The sequence below is a fragment of the Paralichthys olivaceus genome, chromosome 3 (assembly GCF_024713975.1).
Source record: "Paralichthys olivaceus isolate ysfri-2021 chromosome 3, ASM2471397v2, whole genome shotgun sequence".
NCBI classification, from domain to species: domain Eukaryota; kingdom Metazoa; phylum Chordata; class Actinopteri; order Pleuronectiformes; family Paralichthyidae; genus Paralichthys; species Paralichthys olivaceus.
In genome coordinates this window covers 9,259,973-9,278,970 of record NC_091095.1, presented here as the reverse complement: position 1 = coordinate 9,278,970, position 18,998 = coordinate 9,259,973, and the positions used below count along the sequence as shown (strand labels likewise).

Sequence of the window (18,998 nt, the reverse complement as noted above, 5' to 3'; positions counted from 1 at the left end):
AAGACATTTGGATGCACACACTTGTTCACAGGAAAATAGAGGATTACATACTGAAAAATTAAGCGCTTTTCTCCTCTCCTTGATCCTGTTGACCGTGCTGCGAACCTGAAAGAAAGAGAGAAAGAAAGGCAAAGAAAGAGATAAGTGTATGTGACATAGCGCTCAATGAAACACACTTACAATGAATCAAAACACAAATCTTTCACTGCAAACGCCTGCGTGCTCCCAGAGACAAAAATGGAGAAAAGGAAAAAAGAATGTGGAGGGGACATAGCAAATTCTGAGCATTAGCTTGCAGACACTGACGGGCAGCAGCAGGGGAGGTGTGTGTGTGTGTGTGTGAGAGAGAGAGTGTGTGTTCCAGTATGTCCCAGTAGCTAATGGGACTTGAAAGTGACACATAGAGCTGGCAAACTAAGGAGACGACTTCAAGCTATCATCTGTCAACACAGAGCGCCGGGACCAACAAATGGAGCTATTGGAGGAGAAGGGACCGCCCTAGCAGAACAGATTACATTTTTACACTCCGGATGAAACAGTGTACTGCACACCTTCATTTAACACTCACAACACCAGACAAGAATTTTATAGATCTCAGAGATATACAGTACATACATATATTTTCAGTATATAGATGTGATCTCACTTACACGTAAACCTAATATGTAATTCATCTCCTTATTTCCTCCTTAAAAAATAAATGTAAAATAATGTTTAACAGACTTATGGAGAATACATTTTGTAATACTGTATTATATTAAATTCCTAATTTAATAAAAGGCATATTTTTATTTAAATGATCCAATTATTTATGATTAATTAGAAGTATCATTAAATATGGCATGTAAATACTGTGTGATTATCGTCAGGTTATACAAAACAATAATTAAACATCCTAATGTTTCTGTTGGATAAAACTGCATTAACCTCTGATCATTCAATAATAGGTTAATACATAAAGTTTCATATAGTAAATTAAGTATCACTAGGAATACCTTTGGTAGACAAACAATTCTCTGAAAAATTCTAAAATTGCTTCAACGTATTTTTACACATTTTAAGGGAATAAGAAAAATCTGCAGCAGTTAATTAGTATGATTATATTATATAGTATTATTTTCCTGAAAGTTATGATCCTTATTTTATAATAGAGTATTTGTTATTTTAGTGATTCATAAAATGGTCTACTGATTGTTTTTATTTTTAAAAAATGGCAGATATTATATTTGTACATCTTAATACAATATTCATACTATTTTTTTTAAAGACGTCATCTTAACTGTAAACAAGAGAAGCATAATATCATGAAGTTTAATAATTCAAACAAAAGCACATCCAGAACAGCAGGAATTACTAAGTGTGTCTTCCATGAAAAGCCTCTGGCATTACGAGCTCTGTATCTGTGTGTGTGTGTGTCTACACACATGAATTTGTTCCTGCACGTTGTCAGCACTCACTGTAAATTTGTAGCTGCTGGGAACTCATCACTACGGCCCGTCCCAGTCCAGCCCACCACGTTAGTGAATATGCATTATGGCTTATGGCTTCATTAAGTCGCTGCGTGTTATAAATTATGACACCACACCAAACACACACGCACAGTCTCAGAGACAGCGTGAGTATACAGAGGATGTTTTGCATACGTGCCACCGTTGAAAGGCCACATAATGAAGAGAGCCGGGGCCTTGTGACAGCGCAGATTCAACAGCAACCGTATCATGTTTACAAAACCCTGCTGCTTTTTCTGAGGAGATCCGCAGAAGGCCTTCGACACGGTGCAGATGTTGGAGAGACAACGTCTTCACATTATTTAATGTGGGAAAGTAAGTCCTGGGGATTTCATTGATATCAAAAGCAGCCGGCATGCTGAGGCAATTACATGACACAACTTAATTAATCATTTGACAATGAGGGGAAGGGCATTGTTTTAGATGATCGTTATGTGTTTAAGAGGTTTTGCGCACACTCAAGGTTTCGCCATGATGCAAAGCGTGGTTCCCCATGTAAATGGGCGCTAAGTGATTACCATATGAAAGCTGAGCTCCCGACAACACCTGCCGACATCCTTGGAACTGATGGAAATAAAAGGTCATCAAAGCGTGGGATTACAAGGTGACCACCAAGGAAAAGCTAATTGCGATGAATAATGGAAAGCTATTGTCAGGTAATTAGCAATTAAAACGTTGCATTTTGAATGTAATAGCAGCAGACACAGTCTGTCTTCCACACCATATCTATAATTATAATAAATAACCTGGAAACCAGCCTCGGGAATGGAGCATTTTCTGACTTTGAAGCATGAGCTTCACCACCTTTTCTTTAGCATTTCAAAGAAAATTGTCTTTAGCCTAAGATGGTTAAAGACTCATTTGTTCTGCCAGGTTAACAACTAACAGCAACTTTAGTTTCAAAGTTTTTGTTTTTTTTACTCTATTCACTGAGAAGCTTCATTCTCTGATACCTTTGTGTGCCTCATGGTGATCTAATGTGACAATGTGAATAAAGGAGAGGACACTAGCCCCTGCCATAAAGGCTGGTTAGCTTAAATGACACAAGAGGAGCCTCCCTGTCACACACTGGCCTCTCCCTCCCAGTCTGATTACAGGGAAGAAACACAACTTTTGTGGTTCATTCTGTAAAAGCATTTTGATTAATTTTCGCTTGTCCTTCTAGGTGTCAGAGGCGGTGATAACTAAAACCAGCCACTATATATGTGAAGGCTGTAATATGCACATGAGCTGCTCACAAACTGTGGAGACCATAGGGTAACGGACACAGGGTGAGTTAAAATTGTCAAGCATTGAAACAACCTACTTAAGCCAGAACACAAAGTTGGTTGAGGTGATGAAAATTAAAATAAAGGACTCTCAAGACTAGTGTAACATTGCCTGTTATCTTTGAAGTAACACGACTGCATATTATCCAGCTCTTAAAAAAAACTGCTTCTATATGTTGACAATAACCTTGAATATATAATCAGTCACAAGAGGCAAATGAAAAAATACTTTTGTTTGCATTCTTCAGAACCAAAGACCGTCAACTGTGGTTAAATCCACCTAACAAAGGAAACTGTGTTTACAGAATTTTAAATTTAGTTTATATTTATTTTGCTTTGATATCAGCCGTCTTATCTATCATCTTATCATCGCAAGCATCTTCAGAAAACTACTTTACTGACTTCTGCAATGGTATGAAACTGTTACTGTTAAATCGGGGGTGAAACTTCCCTGTCTTGAATTGTTAACTGTGCTACAAAGCAAATCCTTTTATACTTTCTCGTAAAAGTCTGGTATGGGAGAGGTGTCTTCAAATGAGAAATAGACCCCATGTTCAGAAAAAAGTGGCGTATTTTAAGAAGATCAGCTGTTATATCACCTTTGCACATCTAAAGTTAACCTGATTTACATTCAGTAAGAGCCATTTTTGACCAAGAGTGATTTTCATGACTCCAGTCTCATCCATTAAATTGTATCTCTCTCTGTCTCTGTCTCTCACCGCTCACCCACCCTCCAACCAGCGGCGTATCTAAATGGTAATAACGCAGCATCTCGATACAACAGTTCCTCATTCCTTCATTGCTTATTGTTGGTGCATATTGTTTTCCTTATTTTCATCTTGCTGTGGCTACTGCTTAGGGCCCTGCGGAGCCCTGGCTAGCGGCTTTGTCAGGATGCTAAATGGAGGGCCGTGAGTTTAAAAACTTAAAGAGGCAGTGAAATATTAGCCATTGCGGGTGAGGAATGAGTGGCTGGGAACCGCGGCGTGTCAGTGTTTAATGGTCGGACTCGGATGCATATAAGTTAGTCCAAGCATGAAGGGCAGTGGGATGCTCGCGTGGAAACGATGTCCCCTCCTCTCCTTCCGATCCCTCCTCCCATCCACAGACGCACATTCACGGACGCACACACACATACGCACACACACATACATACACACACTCTCACACCCCACCCACACAGCTTTTAAGCAGGGAGCCCATCAGAAACTTGTCATTTCTCTCATTCACTACGACAGCCTTGAGACACAATGCAGACTTACCTCTGTGTTGTACACCCCATATATCAGGAAGATGAAAAGGCCCTGCAAACAAAGAAAGGGAGAGAGAAGGAAAGAGAGGGAGAGGAACAAGCAGGAGGACAAAGTTGTTACAGTTGTTTTCTCTCTTATCCTTTCTTAAGAAAAAAACAGATTACAGAAGCAATGAGTGTGCCGACATGTTTTGGGTTTGGCTGCATATATCCTGGCTATATAGACTCTGGTGATAAGTAATGAGAGAAGAGGCACGACTTGAAAGGGTGCAACTTCTCCAAACTGGGCCACCTCTGTAAGGCTAGCATGTGTGTAGTCGACAATACTCATTCTCCTCGTTGTGGCCCCCGCTGAGCATTCAAAGGCTCAAACCCAAGGTTCCACATAGCTTTATCGAAATAGAAAATCTCTAGTGCCTGTTGTTAGATAGACACACACATGATCGAGCGCCGACAAACACGCATGCACAGACAGAAAATCCATACATTCACTGGCACATGTAACAGACAAATTCCCATTTATTATGGGGAAACAAAAACAATATGAATACAAACATTTGAACACACACAAACATATACACACACACACGCATAAAGAGAGCAGCTCAGGCCAGACGAGCCTATCAAGGGAAACCACTGGAGGAAAGCAGAGAAAGAGAGACACAGAGGGAGCATAATGAAAAAAATGACACATAAAAGAAGATATTTCATGTTCACAAAACTCCACGGCTAGTACCCAGGGCCCAAGAATGCCATGCCCTTGGATGCATAAAGGCTGCACAGAAAAACAGTTATTTGTCATTTCAATCCATTGTGGCAACTACTGAATGTACAAGCTGTGCATTTGCCTTCGGGCCATAATGTAATCCCGCAGCATCAATGGAAACAGTGAGAACAACATTCTCAGAGCACCAATTGAACAGTGCCACAAAAGATGTACCAAGAAAAATGAAAAGGCAGGTAAAATCTTTAATAAATTTCAAGGCTGATGGATACAGTAGATTCTTTCATACGCCAATCATACGACGATGTAGGTCTAGCTAACACAAAAAATTTGACAAAAAACAAGTTTCAGAAGTACATCTCTCCCCTTTCACCGCTGTGTCTAAGTTGCTTCATCTTCAAACGAGGGTAAGGACACATCCTGAGGACAGGCAGGCACAACGTGGTCAATGCATCAATCACGTTGAGTTTGGAGCATCCAATTTTTGCCAGAGGGAGATCTCGATGCATCACCATTGACAACATGATTTGGGGGCCCATTCAAAGTGACAGGCCTGGCGATGGCCGACGATGACGACCTCTAGCCCTAGCTACTGCCCATTCACCTCCTGCTGGCTGCTCCCCCGTCCTCCAGGGACTGAATTGCCATGTCCGTTGGGCTGTCAGGTGACACCTTAAGGCATCCATCCTCTTTAAACTGACAGTGCCGCTGGTCTCTGACATGCTGTAGACAACTGGCAAAACAAGGAATCTGAAGCTGAGATGATTTGATCTCTATATTTCTTACTTTGAACTGCATGTGAGAATAAAAAGGAATATTTGCTGCTCCATCGCACAATATGATGCCGGCAGGATAAATACATTTGTTTACTAATACTAGAGTTTGGATGAGAGCCACTACAGCTGAGTTTTGACTCTTTCAAACTTCACCACCTGCTTCATTCTTTAACTCTCCACACTCCAACAGGTCAGAGACAGAGGATGCTTACAAAAACAATCACACTATGTTTTTGGCTGTGAAGGCTACAAAGCAAAATCTGAACCGATATTTTTTTGGGGGGGTCAGGCACTGATCTTACTGAGTACCAGGTTTTCTGATACAAATATATATATATATATATATATATTTATTTTTTTAATGATTCCAAAAATGCCACTATCAAACACCATAGTGGAATAAGTACAGGTTTTTATTTTGACTAATCGTATCTGTGGGGTGCAAAGGTGGGAAGCCATTGTTAGACATGTTCATCACATGGCAAGTTGTGACCTTTTTCAGCAATTCCAAATCGATACAAGTTCATAAAGGCTATTTGACCTTTTTCCTCCAAATGTTTCGCATGTTTAATGATTTTAATTGGCAGGCCACCTTATTATTTAACAAATTGGAATAAAGCTATAACTTCACCTGCAGCCAAGGAAGGTGTGGCTCCATTGTCTTATTTATTCATGTGACATCAGTCTCCCGCTGAAAACTTTAAAGTCGTATAAAACTGCTTGAATTACAAATCACAGACAAAGGCATCCTGATCAATGCAGCGCTACTGATACTGAGGAATGCCATTATTGTTTGAGGGTAGTGAGAGCGCTTTCAGTTGTGTTGATAAACATGTCAAACAATGGAGGAAGCCACTATAAATCCACGGTGTTCATTTACAACGACTTTAAAAGCGCAAGCAATGTGTTGCATATATTGTTTATCATGTATGAAAACACACACAGACACAGACACAGGCACACACATGCAATAATAGACAAGTGGGTGATTAATTTGCAACACATACCCTATTGTATTGCATTAGAATTGCAATTTCCAACTTATTGTTGCAATTTGATTATCATGTTTTTGATCATTCCTCTGATTTGCAATTAATCTTTTGTTGTGTAGTGAACAAAGTGGGGAGAACATACTGTGCACATTAGGAAAAATGATCTATTAAATTATAATTGAGTTAAAAATAAGTGGCAGAACAACAATAATGATGGATTGTTTAAAATGTTAATTCATTAATATTCCTACTAAAAACAAACAGAGGCGAAAAATGGGGCGCATTATTTAAATGCATGTATGCTTTTCTAAACCCAGTCCAGATTCTTTTGAACTCAGCTGCAAATGCAACAAATTTATGCAAAGAAAGAACACAGATGCTTTCAAAGTATTGCGATACTGTACATCAAACAAGGGAGCATAAATTAATTAGCATCCAGCTAATTAGGGAACAATTGTATGTTTAAAAAGTTAAAGCCAACAAACACTATGTTTGACCAAAAACATTATTACCCCAGAGAGATGTCCTGTGTTGCAGAGTAAGACGGAAAGTAGCATCTGTTCAAATGAACAAGGCTTTTCTTGTCAGAGAGCTTTGTCTGCAAAAGCAGGAAAACACAAAACAAAGTCAAAGATCGATTCACCTACAAGAACTCAACTAATTTAGTTCAATTAAAGCAGGATGCGCTCATCTTCATCCTGTTTACTACTGACAGTTTCTGATGCTGACAACCTTCACATTCTACCCCCGGGTCCTTGTAACTCACTTTACTAAAAGCATCAGCTGAGTGTATTAAATGTTTAAGGTGATCCATCAAGCACTGGTGATACTTGTAATAAAAGCTTTAGTCCAGTGTTGGCGTGGGTGAATGTACTTAAAAAGATTCAGTGTGAAAATGTGAAATTAATTACAAGAGCTAATTTTCCTAAAATGCCAACAGTTATGGTTCTTTGGTAAGTAAATGATGTTTACCGTCTGTTTAGAGTGACAGCTCCTGTATTATTAGGGGAAATGCAGCTACGATTTACATTTCCATGTTAACTGAATCGGTTGCCAGAGAGCAGAACAGATCAGAGGCCTTTCAAATACTTAGTTATTTATGTGAAAGGCCCCTTAGTTTCTTGTATGTGAAGATAAAGAGAGGGAGTAAGAAAAGATCAGTGTTTAGCTGAAGGATACTTTTCCATAGATTACAAGGCTGTTGATGGATGCACTTGTAGCTGCCAACATCGAGCCTGTGAAGTTGTAAAAGCACACCAGTGGCAGCTAACAACCAACATACAACAAGCAGCATATAAGTTACTAATTAATCATGTTTAGCATATTCTGTGGGAAACAAAATGCCGTATCATTACACTTTCAATTGATTGGACTAGAACCTTTTAAAAAAATTCAAGACAGTCATGCAACTAAGGAAACTGGAACTGCATCAGTGGAACTGGCAAATTTCATTGGTGAACACAGACACTGAAACAAGTCCAGTGTCAACGGAATGATAGAGAATTAAGAACCAGCAGTACTGGATAGATACTGAGAAAACCTCCATCGCCACACTGGTACAAATTGAATCTGTCAGTGTTAACAGACTTCACCCTTGCATGCTCTGCAGCCATGTAAACCTCTACAACCACCTTGGACCACTGAAAAATCTTTTAAGTCCATACATCTGCAACAAGCTTCCACAGCACACGAAGTATTGTGTCAGTGAGCTCACTGTAAAGCCACTATGAAGAAAACCCTTATTATGTTGTGACAATGAGCAGAAATTGATTTTACTTCGCATTTGGACATTTCACCAGCATGCCCCCCTCCACTCTACTACTGTATATTAGACTATCAACATAAATGAATGCACATGCACTGCATTAGTCCATACACCTTTGTTTGTGTTATAAGTCATTACAAAATCTTTCAATAGAATCAAAAGAATGTGTATTTCATTGCTTCTGTATTTACCGGCCACTCCTAGTTTCAGCACACATATTTCCCATCTCCATCAACCTCCCAAACATGTGAAATATAGGCGGCACTGGCAGGTTAAAGGCCCCTAAAAAACAGCAGGTATATGAAAAATTTATATAAGTTTAACAAGAGGTATAATGACTTTTGTGTTGTAATTTTTTCTGATGGTGTATTTTAAGAAATAAATGGTGTTTGGTAGTGAGATTCCAATCAGGAGGAAATAGTGAGGGTGTTTGAAGTCTACATTGACAGTCACTGCCAGGACTAACACAGGGTAATAATTTCATCAGCTCACTAATCAAAAGAAATGTTAAAGTACTGTAGAGCCTGTAGCCACCTGTGATCACAGCCAATAAGATGTCTTCAGTGTCAGGAGAGTAACTGTGGGCCATTTTTCACAAAGACTGAAATCTTTGAATCTCCAATGAGAAATGTTAATAAAGCCAATGTACACATGGGCCCCCTCAACGCTGGGGTCCACACACTCGTGTCTGCTCGGTCCGTTAACAGAGGAGGCCTTTTCAATAACATTATGGAAACAGTATGTCGACCATGGTGACTGAACTGACAATACACAAAGCTTGAGTCTCATGATCAGCCATTTCTTGAAGGTCTAAGTTTGCTGTAGATGTCTTTTGTCATCTGCCCATTCTCAGTATGACTTAAGTGCAATGGTATTTTCAAATCTCATGCTTAACATCATCTCATAGGGGAACTAGATTCAGCTTTTACAAAAATACAATGTCAGTCATTTAAGTACATAACTCTATCATGACAAAAATGCATAAATTAAGTATAAGTTTATATATATATAAAAAAATGTCATCATTGATATATAGCTACACTTGTGTGTGAGAACATCAGGCCCTGGTAATGTCAAAATGTTTTATACACATCTAATACTACATCAAAAATAAAAAAGATACAGCATAAATGTTTCACAAATGACATATTTCTATTGGACAGACAAGCTTAATCTAAATGCGTTGAAAACCAAAACCTCATCATTTTTTTGAATTCCAGGCCTCAGTGTCTCCTAATGCCTGAAATGAAAGCTGTTGGACCCGACATCAAATACCCCGGCCTAAATTCAAACACACAGAGACACTTTTTACAAATAGAGCTATCTGCATCCCCACTTGCCAAAAAAGGGGGAGAGAAAAATTCTCCCCTCGCACCTGGTAATCATTACAGAAATGAGAGACAGAAGAGGTTAAAACGCTGTGATGGAGGAAAAAGAAAAGAAATTCACACTTCTGCACTGGGACCTGCTAATGTCTCTGACCCCTCCACGCATAAACAGTTTAATTAACATGTATACATAACTTTCACTTTAACTGCCCATGGCACGTCAAATCAAAGTGTCTGTCAGGGCTGTGAAATAAGGAGTTGATACTTTGCAGGTCCTCAGTTCAAATCCAGCTCTGTGTAACTGCTCCAGCTGGCCTGGAGAAGCTGGCACACACAGGCAGGCAGACAGGCAGGTAGACGGGCAGCCTGCTACTCTGTCAGGATGATGAGGTAAACACGTCGCAATAAAAGCTCCGTAAAACCCAGATGAGCTTTGCTCAGGCCAAGCAAGAGGAAAGACGGTATTTGTTTAGTGGAAAAACTAAATCCAAACCAAATAAACTTGATGCAACTTTTTACTCAAGCAAAAAAGATCAGAATATGAAAACGTTTAATCCTAATTATGCATTTAGGGACCTTGTTTGGTCCGAAACCAAAATAACAGGTGTGAAAGATGCCTTGGACCACGGTCCGGGTCTACACACCAAAATTGAATCAGAGTAAAAGAGGTGGTCTTGGTCGCAATCAAACTGAACCATGGTTTGGTTGATTTGCAGTGTGAAAACACTTTTACTGCTAGTTTGGACTTTCGAGCCAATTGTAGGAAGTTGACACAGCATTAAGCAATAGAAGAAGAAAAAGAAGCCTCGTTTCTCCAGAGGTGCCCAGACTCGTGGATTGCTTGCAGTCTTGGCCTCCCACGATATTCCCTCCAATGATATAATAGTTGAATGGTGAGGAGATTCATTTGGGGCAATTTAACTTGTGTCAAGTTCTGCTCCTGATGTTGGTGTTGCTGGTAGTAACACCATAATGATAATTCCAGTGCAAAGAAATCAATGAGAAGAACCAATTAATTCATTTTCTCCATTTAAACAGAAAGACCAGTCAAACTGAAATCACATCAACAACAGGCACGTGTCTGTCTACTAATCAATGTCAAGTGTAAGAATACGCTGTCCACTTAGGTGATGACGACAGGATGTACGTATATCAAACGAAATTCTTTGTCTCTAAATTGCAAAGTCAAACCAAAGCTAAGACATGAGCCTCAGTTTGGACTTTCAGGCGTGAACATGCCCTTTGAAGTTTACTAAACTGGTGAAAAAGGGAGTAAATACATGCAATCATGACGAGTGCAGATGTCAGCATTTATATATTTTGGTTTCACAGCCTTTGAAACAATGGACAGGCCTTAATTTCACCTACATCATTAAACTGATGATTTAATTATCTTCACAATGACGAATTACAGATTATAGTCTGTGTGAGGGTAGGGTTGAGGTCAAAGTATTCTTCCTGTTTCCATTCTATTGTACATGATTAGTAAAAGTGGATCAGTCATTCTTTGAGCTATTAGGACTTTGTTTCTTTCCCACACAAATATCCAGTCATTTGGGCTGTCACATTGAGGAGGGGACCCCCAAGCCGGCCTGACTCTACTGGGTGTACAGCAAGAGAGGAAAACTGAGAGTGTACTCACACAGGCACAGGCTGAGGCCAGCAGCAGTACCAGAACTGGTGTGTGATGGCTCAGGAGAGGAGGGAGAGTTATTAGCTTAGCCCTGAACCACCTACTTAATATAGGGGCCGGCGGTGATCGCTAACAGAGCCTGGCAGAGGTGACAGCTTTTGGCCCTGCTTGAGGAAATCCAATTGAAAAGCAGCCAAGAGGAACAACAAGCCCAAAACAGATGTTGCTCGCTACCACCAGCGCAACTTGAGTACACAACCCGGTGGCAACAAACTGCGATGTCAAGTCTTACACACAAACATACACACAGCGGACACTGTGTGGAACACACACATCCACACACCCACACACACTTGAGCAGCATAAAACAACCACGTATATATAATATTAAAAATGTACACAATGCACACAAATGATTTGCTCACATTTGGTGCGGTTTCAAGTTTTTGTACAGTAATTGCTATATTTTTAATCATTATGATAACCTCAAGTTTTTAAAATAAGACAGTTTTAACTAAAGTAAATAAGTAAGTAAATTAAACTGCATTCAAGTAGAAAATTGAAATACAGCATCAATGTGTTAAAACTCAAAATACTCTACAGCTAAAGTAGTAGTAACAAGGATAAAAAAAATGATAGGGAAGAGTTAAAGTCATATATATTAAGCAGAGGTAAAACGAAAACCTTCCCCCCAGAGAACAGACCCACCCACTCATCCATCCATCCACCCATTCCCTCTCTTTACTTTTTTTACATCTTAAGCAGGACAACCCACTGAAAACACAACAAACAGACCCTCAAATCATTACCACCCCTCGATCCAAAATTAATTGAGTTTGGCAAGACTGACCATGCTTCAGTCATAGAAGCATTCATTTTATTTCTATTACTGCTACTGCAAAAGAGCAAGAGAGGGTGTGGGTGTGTGTGTGTGTGTGTGTGTGTGTGTGTGTGTGTGTGTGTGTGTGTGTGTTGGGGGGGGGGCTAAAATCAATTGTGACATATCTTTATTGCCAGTCGATGACAAATGACGGCACACTTACCATTGCTCCGGCATTGTGTCAGTGTGTGTCATATCGATTTTACATCAGACGGAAAAATGTTATTGATGAAGTGCCTTAGTAACAGATGAGCACTCTATTTTACTTGCTTCAACGTTTAAATAAAATGGAATGACGAGGGTGAGGGGGTGGAGGACGTTTGTAGGTAGATCTGTTAATTTAGCTGGTAGACAATTTCTTTTAATTGTATTTAAGATTAACCCAATTTCAAAGCATTTACACAAACTGGGTCTGCTGCGAGACCAACGGGATTGGGTGCAGCTACACCCTGAACCTGATCGCACTGCACACATGGTAATTGGGGGGGTGGGGTATGAGAGAGAGAGCACCAGAAAGAGAGTGAATTGTAAACAAACTAGCTTTTAAACAAGACAATTTTGGGTTGTGTGTCTTTGGCGCCAAGCAAAACAGAGCGATGGAAAACTGATACAAACTTTTAACACATGGGTCAGAGCAGGGGGCTTTGAACTGGTGAGGGAAAGCGCGCTGCCAGTGCAGAGAGCTGTTTAATTAAAAATACTTATGTATCTGACGGGACTTTCTGGGGCGCCCCCTTGTCAAACTATATGTGATCCCACTGTCAATCTCACGGGTGTTTTCTAATTGCATAGTTTTCCACTGAGAGAGGAAGAAATGTTGGAAAAGAGCGAGTCCTGAGCAACAGCAGCTGGGGACTGGGTTTGGTTCATAGAAACTGCACAGAGAGACACGTGCACTGCAGACACACACTTGCATACACATGCACTCTGTACATGAGATGCTCGGATTACCGAACCTCCCATATGCATCACACGTACTATAGTAAACCTACAGCAGTGTATAATCATATAAATACAGCACATTACAACACTCAGATATATGAACATGAACACACACCACATCTATTTGCAGATTAAATACCTCACTTTCAGTAGATGAGCAGGGCTGAAGTATGTTTAACATGACGTTCAAACTGTACAAGGAGGGAGTTGAGGCTATGAGGAACTAAAGGTGATCCAGCTTTCGATGTGAGTTTATTATTTTAGTCATTGAAACACTTACAGGCAGCTGATAGTCTGCTGCTGACAGTGTGGTCTGAGGCTGTGGAGGAAATTATGCTACCTGTGTATTAATACATACATATTTATAAAATATAAAATATACAAGAAAGAAATTATGTGCACCATTACCCAGAGACAACCACTGCAGAGCAGGTGCCCCTAATTGGTTTCCCACCCGCAAACACTAATCAATCTAATAATTCCAGGAATCTCTGATCTCTGTGGCTCATATATCTGGAGAACCATTTATCTTGTCGGCTTCATATGAGGTATGTGTATTGTTTAAGGCCCAGGGAAGTGCAGTGTTGAATTTCATGTGATTTGGACACGCAGTGAACTTTCAAAACTAATAAACTTTGAATAAAACGACAACCAGTGTTCTGCTCATCAGCGCAAGGGTTTAATTGTTCTCTACTCCAGGGTTCGGTGCTTTGAGTCAAGCTTCACTGAACTTTGAATAAACAGGTGAACAGCTCTTTGTGCCGCAGCAGTTGCAAAACTTCAGGGTTCTGTGGATTGTGTCCTGCAGCCGCTCTTTACTTGTCACAGCTCAAGTACTGCAGGTTTTACAGTTCCAGAAAGAAAGCTGCAACTAGCTTTACCACAGGCCCATTCCAAACAGGCAGGTTCAGAATGGACACAATGGTACGTAAAGAAAGTTTCCAAGAATTAGACTGATGGCGCGTAAGAAATATTTCCCTGGGCGCAACGACTGTTCTTATCATTTTCTACTGCAAGTCTACCAAAACCTACAGGAACAAACGTGTTTTTTGCTAAAAAAAAAAGTACTTTGTTCAAAGCACAATGGGATATTTGCCCTTGGACCTTGGTGTGTCCAGTTTTTCATATGCATACATTTATAGGCATGAAAACAAATTTAAAATCACCTGACAGACACATGTGCACTCACAAACACACCTTATAAATGCACAATAACAGAACACCTAGAACTGCGCCACTGACAAGACAGTGTTGCAGTGCCCTTGACTAACAATGACAAATGGATGCAATATGCAAAGTCTGAACAAGTTGCTTTTGGGTACAGAACAGGGAAAAAGATTGCTCCAGGCTCCATTGTGGGATGCGTTTGCTCTCCTGTTTCCCAGCTGAGGTGAGCCAAGCTGAGGTTAATGGCATGTGTCCAGATCAAGAAGTGTGTCGGTGAGTGTGTGTGTGAGGTGTGCGGCCTTACAAGCACGAGAGTGAAGGAAGAGGAGGTAGACAGAGAGAAAATATTTCACTTATTTAGACGTGCGTGAGTGTCTTGTGCTATGGATGATACTTTATTTGGAAACAGATATATATGTTTTCAAAGACACTATTTCTGACTGTGAGCGATGTGAGTGTGTCTGTCACATAAAGAGATGTCTGCAAGCAGGGAAAGTTTCAATCCCTGATTGCTTTCAAATATCCTCCCAATGTAGCTCAATGCACCTCACTGTCACTGTCTCCTTCTCTCTTGCAGCTTTTTAAACATGCACTTCTTTGTCTCTTAGTCTATGCATGTGCATGTTTGAGTGTGTGCATGCGTGTACATGTGAGCTACAGCACCGCCACAGTGGCAGGGTGTATCCATCATGATAAACCGGCAGACTCGGCGACTGTCACATGCAATCACACTTCACTACGGTTCGCGGGACTTCAAAGTGAAAATGAATGGTAGTTCATCGACATGAAGACTTCATATATCTTCGTTTTTTGGGGGTTTTTTTGCTTTTAGTCTCTCTCTTGTTTTTTGGAAGACACTTGTCTCTGCTCTCCCAGCCCCCTTTTGTTGCAGGGATCACTTGTGTTGTTGTCACCGTCTGCAAGGCATGATGGGGACAACAGATTATTTTTTCTTTTTTTATAAATTGAGTTTGGTAGTTTATCCATCATTCATATATTTTTTAATTTCAATATCATAACTCATATTCACCTCAGATTTGAAATTTATTGTTACTATATTGTAATATTGGATAGAGAATGTGTTTGGACGTACTCAAAGCTGCAAAAGACTCTGTGTGACCACTAGACGGCACAAAGACTCCAAAACAAGCTCAGCAATGACACGATCAACTAATTCTGATTCATGTAGGCAAAGAATTCTGACGTATCATTGAACCAAGCAACATGAACATCCCAGTGAACTCGTATTTGTTACCACCCTACAACTTACAGTGAGCAAACACTTCTGCAGAAAAATTAAGGCTTAATTAACAGCACAAAGGAAATGTGTCTGCCACTGTGAAACTAAAACAGAAAGAGAATAGCACTTTGGTTTCCCTAGAATCTATCAGAAGCTTTACCCAAGTAGCAGAAATTGGGAATGGTGAAACAACCGTGGTAACTCTTCCCACCAAAGAATAAAGTCTGAGGAAACCCAGGCACATGCAGCATGCTCTCATGCAAACCCTGAGCCACTGATGCGGCATCCCACGGAAATCCCGAAGGCCAATCATATAAAGAGATCATCAGAACCAACTTATTATCACAATCAAGTTTTATAATCTTTATCAGGACTAAGAATGAGGATTCTAGTTCAAATCGGGGTTGTCAAGGTTGTTTCTTGCAGTGGACAGTAGTAGTGAAAGCCAAGTTGTAAGTGCGGTGATACCTCTTGGGATACAATGTGGGGATAAGTTGAAAAGTTGTCGGTTTCAACTTCATGTCCAAAGCTTTTTTATATTTGCTCTTTTTATATTTAGCTCTGTTCCCAATTTCATATGAAGAGTTTGTTTCTGTGGCTTGGACTTACCTAATAGACTCGACTCCTATAATGTTGAGGTGTGTTAAAACCAGCAAACCAACAATTATCAAATGACATTGAGCCTGATAAGTCAAACCTGTCTTATTTTAACACTGAAGACTTGACTAATGTTTTTCACTTGGAAATTATTAGGGTTAGAATTTACTATCTCAAGTCTTTTGATGATTTATGTCAATGTAACCACATCTTGTTTTAACAGAACTTAATCATTATTTCTCAAAATGACAATATGCCTTGATGGCAAGGGAGCAAATGACAGAAAAATCCCCTCGTGAGATTAAAAAGTCTGCATGGCATTAAGCTTTAATTGAACATGGCAAGTGTTAAATGTGATAATCATCAAATTTGTTTCCACTGGAAAGTCAAATGAGCCGTAATAATGCCAGCGCCGCAGCTGCTGCAGCTCAGCGCCACAGAAAGGCTTTAATCTAGTAATGACTCTGAAATGACACTGGGCTTTCAAAATTGTGGAGAAGAGGCTAGAGGTCTCTCTGCCTCCCTCCCACCCTCTCTCCCTCCCTCCCTCACTCTCTCTGTCTCTGCCCTGGCCCAGGCCCTGCTCTTGCTCTCCAAGCTATTTGATTGGCACATGCTTTCACTTAATGAGGGATAATTACTAAGGAAAACAAGTGGGAGACCACATCTGCTCAGTGTAAAAAAGAGTGCAGGCCTGGTGCAATCTGTCAAGACAGGACTTTCAGGTTGTGTGTGTGGATGTTTAATCCACCTTCAGCGGCCTCCCAGTCCAACACAAACCCTCCCGGACCCCTCCTCCACCCTGCCCCGATGAGAAGCAGATTAATAGGAATCAGCATGTGGCTGTAAACACTCAGCGGGAAGAGCGTATATCTGCGTGCGTTGACGTGCATAGGAAATGACCCAAGGTATCTGTCGGGGGACAAGCCAGAGGCCGCAGCAGGAAGGGCAAGAGGCCACCAGGGGCGATCGGCATCAACATCCCAATCAGTGTCCTGCTGCCAGAGCTGTTGTTCTCCAGCTCCCATCACCAATGTTTTGTTTACTTTCACACAATGCTATAATGGTAGAAAAACAGCGCAGGTAGCCGCCCTGCTCCCCAGACACATTCACACTATGTCCATTAATCATCTCTACATGGGATCCACATTGTGCTAAATGGTCTCCTAATGGTTTGTACATGTTTACAGGCAGTTGTCTTGATTATATTCTAATGCCAGAAGCGTAAATCTAATTTATAAAGGGGACTATGTCATATTTCAATAGAGTTACTGCCAAAAATGTGTTTAGATTGGCTGTTGAATTTACATTTACAAGCATAAAGGGGGGGGGTGACGGAGTGAGGTCATGAAGTTGGGAGTCAGCTGATGGGATAACACGGCTGCTGACATGCATTTACATACACATACAGACACACACAAACATGAAACCACAGACACATTTCAACAGATGCATCAAAGCATGAATGAAAGGTAAAGTGCAAAAAGTAGGTAATTAGCGGGTACACACACACACACACACACACACACACACACGGTCAGGCTGGAGCAAAAGGAATGGTTTGCTTTCTTATGACACAGGCTATTACTAAATTGAGCTGGAAGGTAATTCTAAGGCAAATAAATGCCAGCAGGTTTAACACAAGGAGGGGTCTTAGGGGTGCCGGCATGAGCAATGACAGGAATTCTCTCACCTCTTTTGACAGGAAGCCTATTATTCTCACTGCTTTATTTTCCCAGGCTCGCTTTTAAAAAGTGATCTCTCCGATAGTATTTCACCCCCTCCCAAAAAACCCTCAGTCCTCCCTCATCTGAATTACCGAACGCTCCCCGTTCACTTGTGCTGGTCCCTTTCTGCGCTCCCAGACTTAATATTTACAGTAAAAGAGAAGACAGTTGGTATTCTTTTATTTTTTTAACAGATTCTTTCACTTACTCCTTTTCAGTTAATTCCAAGTGTACTTAGGTGACCATTTATATGAGTGCTTTTCCATACAGAAACCTTGATGCTGATAACTTGAATTAAGACTCCATCTGTAAGAAATCCTCCCTTCAAGTAGGTATACGTGCAGCAATATGAAATGTGCAACAGACCTCTGAAGCTAATGCTGCTCAACTGTTCAAAAAATAATAATACAGAAAAAGATGAAAAGGGAAAAAAATAAGTACAAGTTGAGACAAAACACACTATAAATATACTACTTTAAAAAGCTTTGCTACATCCTCATTATGAGTGCCATCTCAGAGAGAAGCGTGGTGGGAGTAAGCGCTGACCTTGGTATCCCGTTTGAATATTGTTTTAATGCTGCGGCTGGTAATTGAGGATGCAACGCAAACAGTGGACTTGTTTTCAAAGGGAAATCTATTTTCCCAGGCAATAGGAATGCATAGAATCATGTCATGCATTTATTTGTTTGTTTTTCCACCCTACCTCATAATTATTTAAGACACTAATTAAAATATGGATTTATAAATAAATCTCTGACTTTACCTATGATTACATTAACTTAAAAGTTTTAATCACCCTGGCACTGTTAGTTTTTTTCCTTTACAAACATTTGAAAATCTTGTTGTCTTTAAATATAATTTGCTATAATTTCATTAAATTGTGTATCTCAAAATATGTGTTCGATGTGTAAAGAAAGGCTTATTTTAACATTTTAAATCTGTGTAGTAAAGATTAGTTATAACCTAATTTATTTCAGTGGTAAAGTTTTCAATCCTGGATATTTTAAACCATTACATAAGTAAAATATTAGGTTTATATAAAAGTATGTTATTACAGTATTTCATTTAATTATGTGTAATTTTGTCTGACCAGGATTGAAAATTCCAACAGTTTTCCTTCCTATAATTTCCTTTATTTCCTATTAATCAGTTAGTAGTAATATTAGTACCAGTCACTTTTAAAAAACAACAGAGAGAAT

The 18,998-nt window shown here is 40.0% G+C and overlaps 1 protein-coding gene across 2 annotated transcripts in view; it reads right to left on the bottom strand.

Moving 5' to 3' along the window:
* LOC109636553 (adhesion G protein-coupled receptor D2) overlaps positions 1-18,998 on the bottom strand; it is an 81,854-nt gene that overhangs the window by 39,099 nt on the left and 23,757 nt on the right. For both annotated transcript variants that reach the window (XM_069521867.1, XM_069521866.1), the window contains exons 20-21: positions 4,039-4,080; positions 52-105 (exon numbers count right to left, since the gene is read on the bottom strand). In XM_069521867.1, the coding sequence (XP_069377968.1) occupies positions 52-105; positions 4,039-4,080 (96 nt within the window). The remainder of the gene's footprint in view (positions 1-51; positions 106-4,038; positions 4,081-18,998) is intronic.